The sequence below is a fragment of the Tribolium castaneum genome, chromosome 5 (assembly GCF_031307605.1).
Source record: "Tribolium castaneum strain GA2 chromosome 5, icTriCast1.1, whole genome shotgun sequence".
NCBI lineage: Eukaryota > Metazoa > Arthropoda > Insecta > Coleoptera > Tenebrionidae > Tribolium > Tribolium castaneum.
This window is the reverse complement of record NC_087398.1, coordinates 9242885-9266576: the sequence shown is the minus strand read 5'-3', so window position 1 is coordinate 9266576 and position 23692 is coordinate 9242885. Positions and strand designations below refer to the sequence as shown.

The window sequence follows — 23692 nt, the reverse complement described above, 5'->3', positions numbered from 1 at the left end:
GTTAACAATTTGAGTCAATTGTGTTGACTTTGTCGATTTTTCTTGTACCTATTACTTTTAAATCGAACGTAATTTACACAAAATATTTGTACTTAATTTGAAAAAATTTAGTGTCGTTTGACGACGGAAATTGCGAGCCGTATTTTAGTTAGATTGTTGAATAAATCGTGCCAGAAGCATAAGAAAGTCAATCTCAATGAACGTGGTAATACCCGTGTGACAGATGTCGAGAAAAGCCTGCGTTCTGTGTTCGCAATTACCTAAGTTGTTCTTATGTTTGAGGGTATCATGAAAGTGGTGTAATAATACACTTAATCTTGAAAAATATATATTATATTAACATTCTTTTACAGACAGTCACAGAGAAAATGTAGTATTTACAGTTTGGCGTACAACAATATAACAAAGAATACTTTAAGTTACAGTAGAGTATTTCTTTACAAAAACATTATGTAACAACTTTGTACAGCTTAAAAAACCGACGAATGTTGGCTCCACTTCTCGACATGAACCGTTTGGTTCTCCACTTCGGAATGGTTTTTCTTCACTCAGCTTCAATAACGAATTGACCACGCACTGTTTTCATTAGCTGGTTCCAAACTTGTTCCGCTTTTTTGTCACACTTTTGTCCTGTATTCCTAATATCAGTTTCAGACTGAAAGAATGTCTTACTTACTCTGAACTTTTGTCTTCTATTATCGTCGTATCTGTTTCGTCGGATAGCTTTGGCAACGTATTGACTGATTCTCTGTAAGAAAAATAAAACGCGACAATCGACCAAAATTTGGTTAAGAATATTAACATAAAGCAGACTGTGGCAACAACGAACCTTGTAAGTGGCTTCGTTTCCACCATCGTTAAAGCGGTAACAATGGCGGAATTGCGACGATCATTCAAATCACATACGCTTGAGACAACAAAAACATTAGTGACATCAAACTAACTAACCAGAATTATTGGGCTTGGAGCTCTTACCTGATTTCCTTTTCTTCCGGCGATTTTTTGTTCTGCTTCAAGCAGTAGCGAATCCAGTTTGTGCTCTCTCTATTAGGAAAATATATACAAAACTTTATTCGTACTTTAATCCTGATATTCATTTTTTGTAAGCCTTATTATTACGTAAAAGTATAAACTCAATTTATCTTTTTAAACGAAAAATCCCGACAAAAATATGGTTTCAAACCAACCGCTTTTATGTCAATATTATAATACCCTTTATTAAACACAAAAGTCACTGTTTTATTTGTAATTGATTAATTTCCAAATTGAACATAAAAATAAACAAACCAATGAGAGACTCTTTCAAATTTATTGTGTAAATTTCAGACTTGTGTTGATTTTAGGTATTTCACGTGAAAATTTGAGCAGAAATAAGAAAGTTGCAGTGTGCTTTCACTGAGCAACTGCTAAAGCGCGAGTGAATAAATGTTGGCAATTTTATTAGCGTTTAACTATGTTTACATGCACAACAAAAAGTGACTTACTTACTTTTCAATGTGCTGTTCTGGGTCGGGGGCCGTGGAAATCAGCGTTAAGTTCCTGCAAGGAGTGTAGTCGTGGTTTCTCAAAGACATGTGTAAATAGAAACTGTTCTTCACAGCGGTTTGAACTTCCCCATTTAAGAAGCAATATAATATCGCTACGAAAAATCCTTGAAAAGTGTTGAGAAAGTAACTGGTGTACGACCATAAAGCCAGTTTCCATCCTTGAGTAAATCGATACCCCATCCAGAACAAAATATTGGCGATGCCCATTAAAGGCAACAGGAATATTGCAGCTCGGACCGCTTTTCTGTTAAACAGGATCGGTGTTAAATACATTAAACTGTGGTCAAGGATGTCGTGCATTGTAATTAACTTTAAATAAATATTGTCTAGCAATGAACTCAATAATGGGTAATTTTAGGGCTGATTGGTAAAATTAAATCATTGGTATTTTCATTGAGAGTAATGGAAATTCTCACCTGACTTGTTCTATTTCGCTTGTGTGGCTTTCCCTCAGTTTTACTATTAAAACACGGATGATGTTTATCAAGAATAGAAGATTAACCTGCGAAAAATTTTCCTATTAAAAGTTGTAATCACTTAAGTGCGTTGCATGTTTCTTTAGACAAGTTTACGTACTTTTTTTCTAAAATTAAAATAATAATTTAGAGAAGGCACAAGTGTAATATTCGGCAATTTTATACTTTACTTTCAAAAAACCAACAGTATTTTATATTTTAAAAGATATACCCAGTTTTTTCTCTTGGTTTATTCTGAGAAAACAGTTGTCAGTCTCATTATTTTTTACATAATACAAATTAACCGTATTATTAATAAATTGAAGAAAATGAAAAATGTTGTTATTTTATTTTTTCCTGGTGCAATTAGATCCTAGATTTGTTATAATTATTTATTTCAAAATACTCACCACAATAATGGTGGAACGTGGTCCTTCCAAAATCCAATAGTACGGTAAAAAATAATAAAACCCCCAATTACTGAAATGAATCATTTAAAAAATTAATTAAACGTGTAACTGCTAAAAATATAAACAAATATAAAGTTAGCTAAATTTTCTTGTAGATAAAATTGAGTTAATTTTACATTTGTGCTAATATAAAATTTAGTATAGATAAGATTTTGTTTAACCAATTTAGCGTAAAAAAAAAGATTCCTTCGAGCCGGATTTGAACCAGCGACCTATGGATGCCTATGTTTTGTTCCCTCTACAGTCCACCGCTCTACCAACTGAGCTATCGAAGGTTGAAAATTTTGTTCTTTTTTCCTTTACACAAACAAAAAATGCTTCACTTTTTAATTTTTTTTCATATGTGCATATTTAATTTTATTAATATGGTTTTAATTTAAAAATAATGTAAAAAACTAGTATTAGCATTTGTTGTAATGTGAAAAAAACCTATTAATGATATTAAACGTTTAATTATTTCTCTTTTCCCAAATTATAACACTGCAGATTTGTTTCGCTGCTTTGAAAAAGCAATCAGAATTGCGTCCAAATTAATTTCCTAATCAAATAAGCGCAGTGATTGCGTTTTTAACATCGAATTTGTTGCTTGAAGCACAATTAGCAACGAATGTCTTCACTTTTTTGTAATAAATGAAATCTGGTTTTTTCAAAATAAATTGCGACTTCTCAGTTAATAATAATTTAAGAATCACTGACATTGTGTCAATTTTCCCCACTACAAAACTAAATTTTGTTAGCAAGCAATAAAAACCAAAAAACACTTTATCAGAAGCGTCTTGTTAGTTGTTTGCGACCAGAAATCGTTGAAAAGCCGATTAGTGGGTAAAAAGTAATCGTGCTCTACCGATGCACTTTGACTTTATTCGAACAACAAAGACAAGTAAATAAGATTAATGTAACGTAAACAGGATACTTTACCTTCTGACCATCTTCATCGTCCACACCCAAACGGCGGTGATCACTGCAGGGGCTGTCCATCCTACGTAAAAGTATATCTTTATATAGGAATATTCTTGAAACACTGTGACGGTTATCACGTTATGGAGGTAAAGACCTTCGATGAACATCCACGTGAACATTGCGGTTTTTGAGTATTCCAGCAGTGTTATGCAGGCTTCGTCGAGAATGGGCTAGAATAAAAATATCCGCATGTAAAGTCGGGGAGCTTTCTCTTTGATTAATTCCTTTCAAGAGAGTAGGAATAAAATGTTTTGGCACTGGACCGTAACAATATCCCCTCAAGAATCTGGCCACTGGAATTCAATTTGGAACAGGTCACGGTGAAAGATCCTATCTTACACCCTAGAATAAGTTGAAATATACAAGTTGTCCCATCAACGTCAGACTTGGAAAGAACATTCATTATTTTATTTCTTGTTGGAACTATTAAACTAGTTTTGGTCGCTCGACTAGAAAAGAGTAATATATCATAAGTTAATATTTGCCTAGATTGTTGAAGGGTTTAGAGTTGGTACTTGAAATGCAATAAAAGTCCACTTAAAATATACTAGTAGCTTCACAAACAATTAGAAAATTTTTCTGATATGAGGTATATACGTACGTATTAGTCACAATATTACAAAACTTTGGTTGTGTTTACTTGAAAGTAAAATTAAGAATTGTAAAGTAAATTGTGCAAAATGCGTGGTGATACGGGTATTACAAATAATACAAATTGCAGTTAATACGGCTTATGTTATTTTATTTTTGTTGAACAAACTCTATTATTTGTATTCGTTTAGTATCCTCTAAAAGGGTTTAAAATTTTCGTTATAATTCATTTGCTGCACAAATCTAAATTTGAAAACAGCGATTTATTTTAATTAAAGAAGCTGAAAAAACGCATTATAAAATCGTTTTCAACTGCCGATTAGAATTAATTCCTGAAATAAACTCGCAAAGACTGCAAATGATGTAGTCACTGGCAATAGAGCATAAAATCCTAATACATTTCCACCATCAAGACTTCATTAATTTCAGCTTCGAAAGCAGTAATATTCAGACCTATAATGATCGAAATTACTGTACTTTATGCCACAAGAATTTCAAAACACAAAAGTTAAATATTTCAAAGTTCGAATTAGCGTATCGATCCTCTTTGTGTTCATTAAATTCTGATGCTCATAATAATAAAATAATTATTAAAATCCCAACTAAAACTTTTACTATTAATGTCTACAAAAACAAAGATCACTTAAAATGTAGTAAACTTTTTGGTCGTATAAACATTACGCTAGCTACGCCACTAATTGCAATTAGAAAAGTTTAAAGATTATTTATGCATGTTAGAAAATGACTACATATTTTCCAGATTTAATATCATATGACTAACACCGCCAATGCAAGCGTCAATCAATATTTTTAATAACACTGTTAGGATTATAAAGCAATATATTTTAAATAAAAAAAATTAATCCATGCATGTGACAGAAAACTAGTTTTAGGAACATAGCTGTTACTTATTAGTCAGCTTTATCATTCATAAACCACAAAATTGTACAATATTTGGATTTAATCTATCAGTGTGAGTGATCTCATTAGTCATTGATATTAATATAAGAGAAAAAACACAAAATTGTGATAACAAACTTTTATTTATTGAAAGCAATCTATTTTTCCATCGTTTGAATCAGACTGGAAATTTTATTAGAGAATTAGGGTTTGAAAAAGATTAAAACTGGTTTCATGTGATCGATCGTAGACAAAATGTTACTCTTATAAAAAATTAACAGTGTTTACGCAAGTTGTTACAATATACCTGTCAGGTAATTATAGAACAAAAATATTGCGTAACGTTCGGGAAAGATGTTGTTTCAATTTGAGGATAATATTTCCCCGGAGTGTCATTTGCACTTGTTTGTTATAAAAAATCAGAGAAATTGAATCTATCTTACGCAATACCAATAGGAAACCTAATATTGGTGTAATAATTTTCAGCATGATTGATGAAATACGCTACTCACCGTATTTTCGATTATCCTATCCCCTGCTTTGAGCTCTTGATCGACGTACTTAATAAGACGAAAAACTACCTGCAAAAGGGTGGCAATGAATAGATTCTTGTGGATTTTTGTCCTGTTATTTTTAAGGACCCTAAAAAAACCTCCTCCTTTATCTATATCAACAAGAAATGGGTCGCACCTGTATTGAAAAAATATAATTAGGGACACAATCAACGAAATCAAAGAGAACGAAAGTCCCACCATTTCGATAGTTCTCGTTGTTCGTGTAATCTGGAGAAGTAATTGCAAGCAATAATCACAAAATGAGCTAACTATACCTGAGCACATTCCTTTATTTCATCGCACATCTTTAAAAGGTCGAGAAGTTGTGGCAGTAAACAATTATTGTAATTAGTATACCCTTTGTCTTTATCTTTTTCATCGCCTCTCGTTTCCCACCTGCCATCCTCAAGACAACGCCGGTAGGCTTTAGCTGAAATTAAAATATTTATCAATTTGCCTCGAATTAAAAATTTGTAACCTCCTATAATAACGCCATTTATTCTCTCTGGACAAGGGAGGGAGACATTTTGGCCCGGAGGTGTGGCTGGCCAACATAAAAAGTTGTCAAAAACTTCAGGACACCAGGCTGAAACCAAATCACTTTACTAAGTCTTTGAGAATCGAATTCTTGGCAAATTTGTCTTCGTGTAGCTGAAAATTTCATACTGGATGCATAAACATGGATGTAATACAAGCTGTGTCGGAACCGCAAAAGGGGCATTGTTTACTAAAGCTGTAGGAAGCAAGGCTTGGTTTATTAGATTGTTCATGAAATGTGATTATCACAGACAACAATTAAGGATAATTGAGAGGTCAGTTTTTTTTTTTTTTTCAACAAACATTTAAGTTGGTTTTATTAACTATTATTAGCTTTATAACGTAGACTAATTGTTATCTCCTAATTTCAAAAATAATAATTTTATATTAAGGTCGTTCCAGTAATGGTAATTTTGATTCGTTTTCTGCTGTTTATGATATTTTTTTTTATTTGTCTTGTTTTTTTTTCTTACAATAAAAATAATCAGGACATGTATGTTTCAAGTCGTAGTAGTTTAGCTCATGTCAAGCATAGTTTTAATATAAGCTGGCGTTTATTGTTTCAAATTAAAGTGCGTGTAATTCAGAAAAAAAGTTTGTATCCTTTGATGAACTGACAAATTTCAGACTGCAATCTAAAATACATTTGTCTTTGTTCTCAAACAGAATTTTTAAAGATAAAAATTATTGCTGTAATAATCTAACAATAAATGTTTTATTTCATTAATTATTAAACAATTGTTTCTCGAAAACAATTTGGTAAAAATGGTGGATGCGCCGGGTAAATCAATTTTACTAATATTACGACAAATTCTAGTTGAATATAAAAAATATTATTTAACATTTTATGGTTAAATATAAAGCTCTCAAAATTTTACAGATATGCAAAAATAAATTCAGAAAAAAAGTTTGTATCCTTTGATAAACTGACAAATTTCAGACTGCAATCTAAACTACATTTGGCTCTGTTCTTAAACAAGATTTCAAAAGATAAAAATTATTGCAGTAAAAATCTAACAATGAATGTTTTATTTCATTAATTATTAAACAAGTGTTTCTCGAAAACAATTTGGCAAAAATGGTGGATGCGCCAGGTAAACCAATTTTACTAATAATACGACAAATTCTAGTTGAATACAAAAAATTATTATTTAACATTTTATGGTTAAATATAAAGCTTTCAAAAATTTTACAGATATGCAAGAATTAATTCAGAAAAAAATTAGTATCCTTTTATAAAGTGACAAATTTTAGACTGCAATCTAACATACATTTGTCTTTGTTCTCAAACAGAATTTTAAAGGATAAAAATTACTGCAGTAAAAATCTAACAATTAATGTTTCATTTTATTAATTATTAAACAATTGTTGCTCGAAAACAATTTGGTAAAAATGGTGGTTGCGCCGAGAGAACCAATTTTACTAATAATACGACAAATACTAGTTGAATACAAAAAATTATTATTTACCATTTTATGGTTAAATATAAAACTTTTAAAAATTTTACAGATGTGCAAGAATTAATTCAGAAAAAAAGTTTGTATCTTTTGATAAACTGACAAATATCAAACTGCAATCTAAAATACATTTGTCTTTGTTCTCAAATAAAATTTTAAAGGATAAAAATTACTGCAGTAAAAATCTAACAATTAATGTTTCATTTTATTAATTATTAAACAATTGCTGCTCGAAAACCATTTGGTAAAAATGGTGGATGCGCCGGGTGAATCAATTTTACTAATATTACGACAAATTCTAGTTGAATATAAAAAATATTATTTAACATTTTATGGTTTAATATAAACCTCTCAAAATTTTACAGATATGCAAGAATTAATTAAGAGTGTTGAATTCATTCTTCAAAAGGAAGTGGAAAGCAATTGAGATTTATCCGACACAATTGAGTGGTAAAAATTGCCAGACTTGCAATAATAACGCGGTTTAATTTAAAACTATTGTCCGTTTTGAATATATTTTTATAAAAGAATTGTTTTCAGCTTGATATAATTTAAGACACTTCGTTTTAGTAACAATACTTGTAATAACGAACAATGTGTTTAAATTAGAAATACAACAAGAAGCCCCGTTCCTCATTAAACTTAAATCTTGTTTTTTGATCGTGGTTTCGCGAACAATAATAGGCAGTCTAGTTAGCATTCCTACTTGACATTAGTAGCAATCGCTATGATTACGAAAGAAAACAAAATTAGTTGATTTGTGATTTTTGCCTAATGTAAAACATGAGTTCAAAATTAAAGTAAAATGGCCCCCCTTTCAAAAGATAACAAGGCTGCTGCACGTTTGGTTCTTACGGCAATCAGGAATCTTAACATTGACGGGGGTGCTTCGCTCAAACACATCAGCAGTTACATCAGAGAAAAGTATCCTCAATGTCAAAGCAATGAGTCCACCTTACGGAAGGTCATTGCCAAAGCTGTTGCCTTTGGTGCCCTTAAACGTGTGCGCAATAAATACGCATTGGGCGACATTCTAGACCACATTGTGGAGGCAAGACGACGAAGAGCGAAAAGTAAGAGTAAACGTCGTCGTCGTCGACAAAAGCACTAATCGTTTACTAAACTTGTTTCGTGTTTTGTAAAAATAAATTGCTGTGCCTTGTCCGTTGCTTCTAATGCTTATTTTTAAGATTGTATAGTGTTGTGTTTGGCTGCTTTACAGAACTATAAAGTTGGCAACATGAAAAAGGTGAAGTGAAGAGAAAAATTTATTTGTATTAAAAGCTTTTTCTGTATATTATGGACAACATAACAGCAATAAAACTAATCAAAGTTGTACTTTTTTGATAGTATTTATTTCAAGATTCAAGTTGAAACAGTTAAAACAGAAGAGTCTACGTTTTTGTGTTAGAAAACCTATGTTTGTTGTCTTTGCCGGATGTGGAATTGCTTTCGTATGTAGTTTCTTTCTGGCTTGAATTTGTCGCGCCCACGTTGTGGCGTTTCTGTGTTGATGTAACAGAGTTTTTATAAAACGACGTAAAAAAAGATAAATGAATCTTTTGAATACGTTAGGTTGACTTTCACGAGGAAAGTTATTGAAACTTATATGAATATATGAGGTAAAAAACACTTTCATACTTTCATCGTATATTGAACTTAGAATTTCACCAAAAAATCTACTAAAATCAAAAGGCTGTTAAACATTATTGATAGTTCAATACAAGCCGGAACATGTACTTACAGTCGTTATGTGGTGTTTCTGTGCAAGTGAAGTTCATGGCCGTTGGTTAAGGACCTGCAAAGACGTAAATTATAATGAAAATCGTTTCTTAGAAGTAATCTACAATAGTCATTTAAGTTTCGTTGGTTGAATAAAATATTTGGAGTTGACATTAAAATACGTCGTTGACTTTCTCGAAAAAACCGCGTCAGCAGCTTGCAACGTCAAGTTCCGTAAAGCTCATCACAACTTACACTTCAAAAGAAACTCTACAAGTTATAATGATCAATAAGAAGCAGTCTTGTTCACATTAAGTGACGAGTCTTTTGCATATTTGCCATTCAACACCGAGAAGCATCGTCTTACCTTGGTTGTAATTTTACAATTTACGAGTATATGTTCCATAATTCTCTGTGCTTGTGAACGGATTGATAAGATTGTCTTTTCCAACAGAACAACTTTGTTTAAATTGTGATCTAAACCGTCATAATTGTGCTCAGTGAGCTGGAGAAAATCTCAATTGAATGCAAGAGCATGACACGGATTACCAACCACGACAAAATAGTAGTAGTAGGAAACTTTGAATTGTTTCATGCAGTATGTTAAGCGGTATTTTCTTGATATACATTTTTTGTATCTCAATGAATAAAGTAGAAACAAACTTTTCTACATTCGAGCTTAAAGCGATGCTTCAGATATAGAAATCTTTAACGAAATATGTGAAAAAAAATTATTTTAGTGCTGAAACTTTTTTTGCATTATGTGAACTGAAAGAATTTATAAAAAAATAACGAAGACTGGCATTCCAGTCTAGACATACTTTGGTAGTTATGGTAATTAATTAAGATTTTTTACTTTTACATAAAAAAGATAAACTCAAATGTATCATACAATTTGTGGCATTAAGCAAAGTACAAGTATAAAATGAAATAACGCAACAAACACTCATTAATATTTGTTTTGGTAAACAATATTGGTTTAAGCAGAAAATTAACTTCACTGTTTGATTTTATAATTTTGTTGTTGGCGGAATTGATGTCAGAGCATATTACATTGTATTTTTGGGACTAATTTTACCTAATTGATTTTGTACAAGCATAATGTTTGCTTAATTAAGTTTAAAAATTTAAATACATGTGCTATTTGTGGAAGCAGTAATCGGGTCACAGTAATTTTGCTAATTATTTCTGTAAAAAATGTTTTTATTCAATTTTTCAAATCTGATAGACAGTAGATAATCTAAAAATATTGTTTTTATATTTCTGAGTTATGAGTGTTATGATGGATGCATACTTTTGTTTTCTTGATGTTTCTTGATGTCACCATTGGAACAAGGACATTATATGGTTTACATTTATGCCAGTTATCATTTCCGCAAGTATTTATCATGTACATACTCGTACGTCATTTGAAATTTCCAGGCTTTCATAACTACATAGGTACAGAGAAAAAAAATTAAGTATATTATAGCTAGACTATCCGTAAGCTAGACAATCGAGATTGTACAAATAACGTTCATATTTTCTTTGTTGTACTTTAAGATAGGAAGTTTTTAATAAAGTAATTGTCAAATGAACAAAATTCTTTAATTTGGGCACCGCTTATAACAAAGAAAATTGAGACGTACAAGCCTCACAAAATTATATAATTAAAAAATAACACAAATTTCAATTATTCATTGGAAAATTTCTGGCTGTTTTCACATGGCGGTTGAAGAATAATCGAATGTTTGAGATAGGTCGGTATGTGCAAAACAAATACAACTTTGTTTTCCTTCAATATCATATAACAATAAGATTATAATGACAGGAAGAAGAGTAATTCATACTGAATTTTGAACCAAAGTCTACAAAAAAATTTAAGAAACTTGTTCTTACTTCAAATATTTTGTGCGGTCCAAAATAACTTTACTTTTTTAGTTTATAAAATTTGGACATTAGTAACAATTAAAACAGTAAATAAACTTGACCTAATGGTCTCTTATCACATTACAAAAGTTCAAGTGTAATCTCACAGTAACGTTATTTGCGTTTCATGCGAGAAAAAAGTGGTTTTCAGTCGCTACAAGCCACCAATGTTTATCAAAATTAATTAAGAAAATGCAGTTATTATGGAAAATGAACCAATATTTTAAATGCATACATAGGTGTGGCATATTTCGACGTAATCTTTTCATAATAAATAGGTCAAAGTGTTCTTTCTTCTATTAATCACCATAACTCAGCAACACTTGTCGAAAAAATTGTTGTTTTAGGTTTTAATAAAGGTAAAGAAAAAACTAGGTTTTAAAAAACAAAAAATCCATATTCACTTTTTAATTGGTATTTATTTCAAATTAAAATCCTCGACTGTTTCACGTACTTTTTTGATTAATTTTTGTGGTGCATGTCAATGATTAGAAGACCAGTTAAAGAAAAAGTAGTTAATGACCAACTGTCTACCACAAACAACTTTTCCACTTCTTTATGGATCTCGTATGACGACGTTTCATATACTTCCAGTAAATTAAAGAAAATAACGTCATGCATACCAAATGTTCCATATACTTGTTACATCATTGACATTGACTGATAAGCAGTTATCGGTAATATTTAATTTTCAACTAATTGAGTGTATTAATAAATCCCAATCATTATTAAGACATTAAATCCGTATTGTGCATCAACGAGAAGTCCACACGATGGGAGCGCTTGCGCTTGTAGTTTTCGCGGTAACAACGCTGCTTTTTTTAATTTGGTTCATACGTTTAGTGCGAAAAAATAATGACTATTACAAGGATATTCCAGGACCTCGTCCACTATTTTTCTTTGGCAATGTTTTTGAAGTTAGCACAACAAGGGGTAATTACGCTAAACTACCAAAGAAAGCGAATATTTTTTGGTATTTGTTTTAGATATTTTAAATGTGATGCACAAATATGCCCTGCAATTCAATGGCTTGTACAAAATCCATTTAGGACCAGTACGAAAACTAATAATAGCATCTGACTATAAGTTCTTGGAGTGTGTCTTAAGCAGTATGAAAATTTTGAATAAGTCTGAGGATTATCTTTATTTACGACCATGGTTAGGGACTGGTTTGCTGACTAGTGACGGTATGTTTTTGGTGACTATTATTTTTTTGTGATTACGTACTTCAGGCCCAAAATGGAAAAAGCATCGAAAGATTATAACACCGGCTTTTCATTTCCAAATTTTGGAACAGTTTGTTGAAGTGTTTGAGTCTGGAGGTAACAGATTTGTGCAACAGTTGCAAAAAGAAGTTGGTAAAAAAAGCGTTGATATTTATCCGTACGTTACTCTATGTACACTCGACATCATTTGTGGTAAAACATTTTCTTTATTATATTATTGTTTTTCAATGTTTTTTTGAAGAAAGTGCAATGGGTATTTCAATAAATGCTCAGTTTGATGATAATTCCGATTACGTTAGAAGTGTTAAGGCTATGTGCAGAATAACCATGGAGAGACTATTCCACCTTCTGGAAATGAATGATGTTACATACCCTCTAACAAAAAATTATTATACCCAAAAAAAATCCTTGAACGTATTGCACAATCAGACCAACAGTGTAATAAACAGAAGACGTAAAGAATTAGAAAACAAAACTGAAGCAATTAATGTAACGAATGAAGATAAAGCTGATAACAATGACACATTGTTTGGAAGAAACAAAAAGGCATTTTTAGATTTGCTATTGCAAGCCACTGTCGATGGCAGGCCTCTAACTCAAGAGGAAATACGAGAAGAAGTTGATACTTTCATGTTTGAGGTATTTCACAAAATTGTTAGAATATGTTTGTATTTTTATTTTTAGGGACACGACACAACTGCTTCAGCAATTAGTTTTGCGATTTATTGTTTAGCAAATAACGCTGACGTCCAAGTATGATTTTCAAAATTTTGAAAAACTAAGCATTTCATTTTAACTATTTTGAAGGCAAAAGCATACGAAGAACAAATAGCTCTTTTCGGTGGCAACAAAAGTCCCGCAGTTACGTATTCCGATCTTCAAAGTATGAAATATTTAGAACTCGTCATAAAGGAGACTTTAAGATTGTACCCATCAGTTCCCATGTTTGCTAGGAAAACATCAGAACCTGTACAATATGGTACCTACGATTTTTTATTGTTCCATTTCCACTCAAATCATTTGAAAAATTTCAGAAAATATTTTTATTCCCGAAGGCGTAACCGTTAACATTTTTGCCTACGGGATTCACCGAGATCCAAAATATTTTAAAGACCCCGAGAAATTTGACCCAAGCAGGTTTGAAACTGTAGACGGAAAATTACCTTATGCTTACATTCCGTTTAGTGCTGGACCACGGAACTGTATCGGTTAGTGTAATAAATCAAAGACGAACTCTTGCAAGATTTATCTATTTTTATAGGTCAAAAGTTTGCAATGTTGGAAATGAAAAGTACCATTTCGAAGGTGCTGAGGAATTTTGAATTACAGCCAGCAACTCCCACACATACGGTCCAGTTGGCCGCTGAATCGGTGCTAAAATCGGCGAATGGTGTGAAAATAGCTTTAAAGAATCGAAATTAATTTACTTTTTTATGTAACAAATATTGGTACCTAAAGCTGACATTTAGTTGATAATAAAATTAAAAAAATGTGTAAATATTGTGTTTATTCTTGTTCATTAACATTTCAGCCGGATTTAGATATGCGTCGTATTTTTTGCGCAGACATCAGTACAATTTATTAGTAATTTCCCAATCATTTAGCAATTACGTAAGCGACAATTTCAACCCAAAACAATTTTTATTAATAATAATTATCACAAAAAACTATAACATTAATTTTGCGTTATCTGCAGATTATTCATTGTCAATGACGTAGCAGTTTCTAAAACATAAACACAACAGATTGAAGTATTTTCTTCATATTTATTAAAATACGTTATATGATACGAATGGCATATGATGTATTAAGGTCACTAAGCATAATTTTTGCGGTGGAGGATGCGGATTGGATTCTAAGCATTCGAGACTGTTTTCTCTTTTCGAATAAATAATACATCACAATATAAATGCGAATCTCTCATTCAAGATGGTTGTTAGATCATGCAGTTGACGTTTTATTACGTAAGTAGATACGCGTCATTCGATCGAATAATGTGGCTTTTGTAAATAAATAATCCAGCATAAAATATGTGTTGTAGGCGCAATATTCTAATGCAAAATTTCTTTTTGTTCCATCGGTGTGCATAAACTAGCTTCTCTCAGCTTATTGTTAAAACTAATTAAGTACCTCACACCTGGCTAAAGTTCATAAGACAACATTCGCGCATTTCGACAAGAACAAAAGTATACATTGAAGTTATAGTAATTAGAATTTAGAATATATTAATTTTCACACAGCAAACAAAGTAACTTTGTTGGTTGATGAGCATTAAGCATAAGTCGATTTTTCACTTTTGTTCAATTCTGTACGATTATGAATGTTTTGGCTATAAATATAAATTATTTTAGTGTACTACAACAAATGCAAATGCACGTCATCTTCACAAGTATAGATTTAACTGTCATCATCAGACATATTATGCAATAAATGCTCATATGTATTTCAATTTTGAGTGATTTTGTCTTTATCATGTGCAAACAAAACACGCATCTAGTGTTTAATAAAAAAAGTGTTCTCAAAGTCACAGAAATGATTATAGATACAAGAATCAAAAAATAGATAAAGACTCTTTATGTCGAACGAGTTGAAGTGTTAAACTGTGTTGCTATTTTAATCTATTTTACCTACGAGAAAATAAAGAAAAAAATATTTTGTGTTCAACGAACTTGTTTATTTGTCGTAAACTAGACAGCTATTTGAAAATCTAATAAATATCTATAATGTATTTAATAAAATTATGATTGGCGGTTTCTGTACATTTAGACGCTCTTTTGACGTAAAATAATAAACGAAATAAATGCTAACATAAATTGTGAGATTTCACAAACTTTATGTTTATTGATTTACATGAACGTCCTTGTTGCTAAATTAAACCAAAGATCAGAGTTCTCGCTTCAGATTGCCATAATATGGTAATTTATTTTCGCTCGTTGAAATTATTAAATGACAATCATAAATTCATTGTCGTCTAAGAAATCGATAATAGTGCAGTAATGTTCGCTTTTACCAGCAATAATGTTGTCATTAACAATTTATATAAATTTTCAAACAAGCTCATTACTTGTCATCCACAAATTTCTTTGTCTAAATAAGCAAACAAAATGAATAATTTATTGAAAGTATCGACAAAAACGTGTTTTCATTGCTTTGTGTAGGTAATTGTAAAAAAGCCGTCGCATTATCCTAAAGTTTAAAACTGCACAAGGGATTGTAGCACAATATTTCTTCGAATTATTAGAATACGTAAATAAATAAAATTAATTTTGTGTTAGAAAGAGGTGAAAACTGTTACACACACGCACTCTTATTTATCATCTCACTGAGGTTTCACTGAAAAATAAAATAAATTCACTGGTTTATTTATAGATACGGCTTCGTTTGATTATTTGTACATTTTGTGATCTTGCTGAATTTCTGGTGTTTTTCTCAGGAAGATGCAAGACATTGTTACAGCTAGCCCATTCCAATTTGATTTGTTTTACCAGTATTTTATTACCTATTCTACTGTTACGTTAATATATTTTATTTTCATTACTTTAGATTTATCCAATCTCAAGCTATGTCACGTATGACTTAAAACAAAATAAAGAAGTAAGTAGACATCTAGTCACATACATATTGCTAGTTTTATTACAAGCTTATTATTTTACGTAATTGGAAATAACAAGCTCCAAACAAAGACAAATAGCAAAATATGTCTTTGCAAAACTACTAGCAGCTTGGAATAATTGATGTCTGTAGGTATATTTTTAAGTATGGTTTAAATGAGTCTGTCACATAATAACTATAAAAAGTTCGGCAAAAGTTTGTTTGATTTCCTTAGATTTTGTCTCAATGTGTTCAGTAAAGATGGATTGGCGGCAGTGCGGATGGATCAAATTTATAGCAAACAGTAGCAGCAAATATTGTCAGACCAATTTTTGAGAGTGTTGTCCGGATGATGTCAGTTGGAAATTCAAGCGCCAATTTTTATAACTGACGATAATTTATCTAAGAATAACTTTAAAAAATGGTAAATTAATTATTAAAGAAAAGAAAAATTGGCAAACATTGTGTAATTAATAGAAAAAAGACTTTTCTGTCTTTATTACTGAAATCGCGAGCGAGGTTTTACCAAAAAACGTATTACGAGTGATTATTCCATTTATTAAAAAATATTTTACACAAATTCTAAACGTTTCTACAATCCGATTATTTCGGAATTGTGTCAACATGGTTGTGAACCAATTTGTGAACAAGCTATTTACTGATTGTATTGTATTTACTTACGAAATGAGTTTTTGTGCAACAACACAATCGCAAGTCTTTTTCTTAGACCTGATTCATTTATTTTAGGCATATTTAGAAAAATGTTAAAATTTTTTAAGAACTAATAATACAATATAATGATTTGTAGTCAAAAATTTACATTAACACTACGTATTTGCATACCTATTCGTATTTTCAAACTGATCTTGTAGATATCGTTTACGATAATATTTTGTATTAAATTAATAAAACACTACGGCAGTTACTATAATCTGTTTCTTTAACGTGAATTAAATTCTAAAATAAAATATTTCTTAATGTAACCACTAACCCGGCGCATCCACCATTTTTGCATTAATAATTTATTTTCAATCTTTGCTCTTCTAAAACGGATGAGCAAGTCACAAATATTTTAAAACAAAATTAAATAACTCTGCTTTACTTTCTAATAGACCTAAAACTAATTTTTACTAAAAATATAAATAAAACAATGTTACTACAAGATTCAGTTGAACAACATTTAGCATTTCCGTTGAAAGCGGCCCGTAGAGTCAAGATAGCAACTAAAAGAGTATTTTGTTTTTATTATATTGCTTTGCATAAAAGAAATTTAATGGTGCGTTCATTTCTCTACAAAAAGAAATTACTATGCGCTTATTAAGATAACATTCGAGCTCTTGAAAATTAATCCTTTGTTAGATAATACGATATTATCTAGAGCTTTTATGATCTCTTTCAAATATAAATCACACAGGCTGATAAAACACAGTATTTGTGTAGAAATAAGGGCGTTATTATTAATTTAGGAATTTAAGAACATGTAAAATTGCTTTCATTAATGCGAGTTAGAAAAAACACTTATAAAAAAGAGTGAAGTAACATAGAAATAAAATTTAAAATATACATTTGAAAATATTCAAGGTAGTAGGTACGTGCGCAACAGGTGGCATTAACATAAATTGAATCCCATTTATTTCAACCTTTTAACGAAAATAGTTCATAGTAATCACATAGTATTAAAGTGACTAAAGCTCAATGGCTAGAAATGCAAAGTAGTACGTCTAAATCCATCCGAATGTGATTACGTCAGACTAAAGCTCAAAGAGATTTAATTTAATGGTACGAATGCATTACAACAAGTATTTTGCAAACTGGGAAATTGTCTCGAGCAAATGTTTGACGATAAAACTATAATTGTATTGGGACACATCAACTATGCACTAAAAGACGTAATTGCTTGAATTCACAACAAAGCCCAGAGATGTCTAGGAATCAGATTGACCTTTAATGTGAGAGAAAAATACCGACAATGGAGTGATACTTAAATGAATAGAAAAAATAGTAAAAATGCGAAATAAGGTTTGTTCATTTAAGTGACATTTAGGCAAAGTGGCCAAATATTAATCTATAAATTGCTACAATTATTCGAACCGGCAAGTGTTAACTATTATATTCTAAAGCGTAATAATTGTAACAATTCAGTAAACCGAATAGTGAATTTGATATGCATACTAAATTTAGTTTTGTGTAACGAATTATTATCAAATAGTATCTATTCAAATATTTAAGTTCAGTCATTTGATTTTTTACAAACCCATGTATGTATCAGTAACTGTAGAAAGTCTAAATACGTCATTTTTTATCAATTATATTAATTATAAATTAATCTGAGAAATAAAAAAGTGGTTCCAATTTATGTCAAATTTGTTAATTTGTGCGTTTGTATCTCACATACATCCAATTTTCAATTCCTAGTTACGTCATAATAATTCTTCAATTAATTAATATATTAACGTTACATACTGCGTAAATAAAAGTTTGCTGTAAAGGCTGAGCCACCAAGTTGAGGGAAACAGAAGTCTTTACTTGATAAACTTTAGAACATGACAGCTTTCACGCTTCTAGCTAATTAGTATTCTATATTGAATCATGTCATTTACTTTCTAATTACGAGTATGTACACCTTCATTTGTGCATAATAAATTTTTCATTAGCTAGAACCTTTCAATAGTTTTTTAAAAGTTGGAATAAAAAATAAGCTATGTCATAAACAATGTTATTAATGTGCACTACATTTATTATGTACTAGTAGTTTCAATAAAAAAACAAAAACAATTAAAATTCATGTTTAATATTATAAATGTCAAACGCTTCAAAATATACAAGCTATACTTTTAGGATACAAGCAAATTAATTTCATTTAAAGACTAAAACTGTGGTCTAATAAAGTTCCTACTAAATAATTATAAATGTATAAATACGTTAGCTTCACCTCTTTTTATGTCACTTTGTCTAATCACAATTCGTAAAATAATGTTTTGATTGCGGTTTTTCAATTTTGTTTTAATAATGTGCAGTCTATAATTAAAATTCTTCAATAAATAACGTAACGATATTTTAAATTTATTTTAAATTAAACATTCGCCACATCGTAAATAAAATTAAAATGAAGAGTATAGAACATGCACCTGGTGGAAAGATTTATAAGATATCTAGTGGGAGCTAACGTAGTAAATAATACATTTGTTTTAGTTTTTAAAACACCAAATTATTAAATAGCCTATAAATTGCTTCACAAATTGGCTAAAGTGATGATAACAAATGAGTGTTGAAAAAAAGTAACCATTCTTCAAAGAATATAGAATATAAATTTTAATTGTTATTACTAGATCTAAATTTAAACTTAATTTAATATGCATAGGTATTGCCGCAGTCGCTCCTTGACGGAATAAAAAGAATTAACACAAGAGTAAGCAGAACACTTAATTAGAGAACAAAGAAATTACATAAAACTTTGTTTTCACCTGGTGCTAATTAAGTCCAACTGTTTGTCCAAACGATTAAAACCTTTCGCAAAATTTACTTGTGTAATGACAATAAAAAAATATAAATTAATTTAACTCGACGCTCTTACACATGTTTTTTTTTAGATATTTCTCACATTGTACGAGTATCTGCATAAATAAATAATAAACAATTTACTCTAATGCATTTCTGAGTTTTTTGTTATACTATTGTGAGCTCGCATTCGATGTTCAACACCGCATCCTTTTACATCTAAAGACAGGAACGATCAACATAATCAGACAAGCGGCTTAATAGCGAAAATTTAAAAAGCATTCTTTGTTACATAATGTGTACTTTAAGAAATAAAAATTGTACTTTGTACATTTGCGTAATAAATTATTATTATTAGTATTATTAATTTTTTTATGAATGTATAGGAAAATATAAAATTCACAAAGTGCTACTGTGTTGTTTTACAACTCTTGAAAACCACATTTGACGAATTCATCCATTTAATTAATTTAAGCATGATATTTCCAACATTTGTAGATAGGTATTTTGTGTAGCAGATAATGTTAAAAAAAGGTTTGTGTATACAAGTCATCGTGGCTCTAGGTAAATACAAAATTTTATAAACATTGCTACTTTATGCATATGGTAAACAATGTCACATATAATTTTTAATTTAAAAGTTTTAATTTAACGAATCTCGAGGAAAGCAGACAAACGTCAAATCAATATTTTATTTTTATTATTATTAGTTTATTGTAGTTCTTTTCTTACAGAATATATTTTTTTATTTCTTACTAGTGTCTTTAATACAGAAAAGTTACTGAGCTTTGTTTTATTATATGACATGGTTTGCACAAGGTTGATTACTTTAAAGTTAGTTTCTAGGTTACTCATTTTCATAATCAGTTTCTTTCATATGTAGTGCAACATACTGCACTCATATGACAAATTCTTAGGCAAACTATAAATTCCAATATTAATCCAAGAATAACTCTAAAATAATAAATAGTTTTTACCAACAAACATTACATAAAAACTGATTATACCGTGTGATAAAATATATTTATGAAAGCATCTGGTGAATAGATTTTCGCAAATCTTCAAAAGTATTTATCAAATAAGTTTTAGTAAATAACCTACTGTATTCAATTTTTTTTCTTAATTTGATGTTTTCTACTTTCTGATTGTAAAACGTTTTGTGAAATTACGGTCAAGTATTTTGAAAATAAACAAAATATCTCTTAAAGCACAGTTTAAAAAATTATGAATCATGCAACAAGAGTTTAGCATAGCTTTTACCACTTAGCAAGTAAAAATAAAAAGCACCAGATATGCTTTGAATATTGTGCATGACCTAGTCATAATACACATAACAATATTATCGATGCATACATGAATAGTTTGTATGAATGATAATCATTAATTATCTGGCCTAATGGCTAATTCGAAATCGCATAATTATACGGCACTATTATGCATTATCATGTACGATTTTTTATTTATTACTTATTTTTATTTTAAAGTAAAATTAATTATTGATTCCAATAACGAAAATGCGTTTTTAGGTCATTTAGTTTATGATAAAGAAAACCTTCGTTGATATTTCCCCGTGACACTTGAAAACTGCAAGCACGCAAAACTTTTTAATTAAAATGCATTGACTAGGTTCATCAAGAGAAAAAAGCTTCAGCAAAATATGAAAACGTTAGAATACACAGTAAAATTAAATAATACAAAGTTTGAAATGTTGTGGAGATTACAATTTTTAAATATTTATAATTATGATAGTATTTTTTGTTTTGTTTTATGCAAAAATAGCCTATATTAAAATTTACGATCAACGACTATTTTGTTTTCCTACAAAATTTTTTAAAGCCTTCAAAATTAAAAATTAGTTTTGTTCCTGTAAAGACAGGTATAGGTACTAATTTAGTTTTTTAAGATTGTTAGTTGAGGTAGATTTGTCCGAGGTTAGAATTTTAATCATTTTTTTCTAAAAACTTTGTCACATTTGTAACTTACTCTTTATATTATCACTGTAATGACTAATGACAAAGTGGCAATAACAACGTGTCGGTCTATGAATAGCTTGTTTAGAAAATAATAGCTAATGACTGAAACCATTTAGAATAAAACCGGTCTCACAATATTTGTCAATGCTGTTATTTCTGGTTAAAACAATGTTTTATAATTTGTGTTTGTGTACCTAAAATATTAGTTATCTTCATCCCACACTTATAGGTGGATTCTATTTATATTTACATGAAAACTGTTTTGCACAGCTTAACATTTAATTACAAAAATACTTTGTTTAACCCAAATACAACTGAAAAATATATAAAAATGGAAGAGTTATCTTGAGGAAATAATATCTAAAAATGAAAACTTAAAAAAAAAGAAAAAATCCAGAATTTACGCCCTCAATAGACTGAGCAGTGACCAAAGTATTCACTTCTCGTATCAGTTTTTAATCATTATGTTGAAAAACGAAGGCGTCTTCGAAGAAATATTTGCACCACTGAAGTATTCGTCCAAAATTAAACATCTCTAACATGAGCAAGGCAGACTTACCACCAAGAAAGCACATATAATCAAAGCAGCCTAAAGTAAACATAAGTGATATTTATTTGTTAATGCTATAAACTTCACAGTAAATCAGTTTTGGTTGATTGATTGCAGCGACTTTGAGTCTCATTTGATGTTTCTTCCATTGTAAACCAAAAGCGCAAATTATAGACATTCATCCAGTATTTATTTTTTAAAACGCTTTGCTCTCAGAATATATTAAAACTTTTCCGACGTCAAATGTGTGCTAAAAAAAGATTCCAGTAATTGTTTTAACGAAATCATAAAACATTTCAACGTTTCTCCAATTTACTTTTCGTAATGAATACTTTCAAAATTTGGATGTAGGTATTATTATACCCGTAAATCTATTTTTATTTAAAATTAAAAAAGTATGTGAGTTGAGTTGAAATATTGCCTGGTATATAAAAGTCCCAAGAGACGAATCTCCGGTGTAATTTCCGCAACACATTAAAATGATCAATTTGTAGAGTGTCAATATCTTTTACTAAAATTAAAAAATCAGATATTTAAATTTTCTTTCTAAATTAAATTTACTAATTAAATTAATGAAAAGTTAAACAAGTTAAATTCACAAATTTGCGACGTAATTTACTAAGATTTAGATGCAACAAAGACTTGCTTTAAATCAGTAAAAAACATAGTTTTGCACTTAACTTTAGCTTCGCCAGCGAAGTATTTAGTCTGCACCTGAAGATAAACAGCCCTAAAACTCCACAACTGCATATAATTTGATACAATATAATCCGAGACTACAAAATGATAAAATATGACTCTGTCAGCTCTAAATCCGTAAATAAATTAAATTCATGAAAGCTGGAAACGTTCGAATATAAAGAATTCCTCAGCAATACAGAACATTTTTCATAATTTTTCTTCAAATATTACTTCGATTTGTTCCCAAAAATTCTTAGTTCAGGTGAATTATTTTACTTATTATCAAAAACATGTGTTATGTATAGGATTTAAGTCTGATTGAATAAATTGGACTGTCAATCGGAAGTCAATTAGCCGACGAAAGAGATTAAATCTAAACTAAATCAAATCAAAAGATTGTGCAGCAGGAAGCGCACCGTAAGTCGGCAAAGGTAAAATAATAAATCTCCTCAATTGTATTTTTCAACAGTTTCTTTGAAAGTGGTTAAAAATACTCTAGACGTGTTGAAAACGTAAAATTAAATTTTAAATCTCTGGTGTAATTTGCATTCAGCACTGAAAATGATAAAAATAAACGCTAATCCAATTCCATTTTGCAATTTTTCAAATGAACGCGGTTACTGTCATAAAGCTGTCCAGTAATTAACATCTGATCATTAAACACAATGAAATTAGTTAGTCAACCTGTTCTCCCCATTTAATCCACCGAATATTTCAAAGTGTTAATTATCGAACTTTTAGTTGTTCCCTTTTTTGTGCACTGGTAAACGCGATAAAATGCAACTAATTACTTTGTGCTAAAGCTTTTAAAAACTTAGATACCGTTCGTTGAAGCTTTAGAATTAATTAAAGTATAAGAAAAGTGAATGTGACCTACCTTCAGCGCTGCTATAAGTTCACCTTTCAAGTAGTTTTTAATTGTTTAATTGAACTATTTTTTAAGTTATCGTATTTTGGCCCTTGATGGGAGCAAAGTTCGTGTCTTTCTCCGGAGTAGACTTTAAACCTACTGACGGACGCGCACCGTCTGTTTTCAACTTCGCATCCGCCATCCATCCACCGGAGTTCACTT

The 23692-nt window shown here is 30.2% G+C and overlaps 2 protein-coding genes and 1 non-coding gene across 10 annotated transcripts; 1 reads left to right on the top strand and 2 right to left on the bottom strand.

Moving 5' to 3' along the window:
* Positions 1-315: 315 nt before the first annotated feature.
* On the bottom strand, positions 316-23662 carry Pdfr (Pigment-dispersing factor receptor). Of its 8 annotated transcripts, XM_008195043.3 has the most exons (14): positions 23498-23660; positions 9216-9269; positions 5956-6063; positions 5753-5907; positions 5614-5705; positions 5436-5565; positions 3391-3602; positions 2413-2482; positions 1964-2049; positions 1489-1791; positions 976-1044; positions 830-907; positions 677-748; positions 316-630 (listed from the first exon to the last, which is right to left on the bottom strand). In XM_008195043.3, exons 2-14 carry the CDS (start codon positions 9250-9252, stop codon positions 618-620), a joined length of 1425 nt encoding a protein of 474 aa, XP_008193265.1. In that variant the 5' UTR covers positions 9253-9269; positions 23498-23660; the 3' UTR covers positions 316-617. The 8 variants fall into 8 exon arrangements, 7 of the variants coding, with proteins under 7 accessions (XP_008193265.1, XP_064212793.1, XP_015835554.1 ...); XM_064356723.1 differs by having other exon boundaries at positions 677-907; XM_015980068.2 differs by lacking the exon at positions 830-907.
* Positions 2657-2747, bottom strand: TRNAY-GUA (transfer RNA tyrosine (anticodon GUA)). The gene is given in 2 exon segments: positions 2657-2692; positions 2711-2747. It is a non-coding gene; the product is annotated as a tRNA-Tyr (tRNA).
* Cyp4bn1 (cytochrome P450 CYP4BN1) lies at positions 11839-13749 on the top strand. Its single transcript, NM_001130521.1, has 8 exons — positions 11839-12034; positions 12088-12288; positions 12334-12519; positions 12569-12966; positions 13012-13080; positions 13135-13306; positions 13362-13535; positions 13589-13749. The coding sequence occupies exons 1-8, from the start codon at positions 11875-11877 to the stop codon at positions 13747-13749; spliced, it is 1521 nt and encodes a 506-aa protein (NP_001123993.1). The 5' UTR covers positions 11839-11874.
* Positions 23663-23692: the final 30 nt, after the last annotated feature.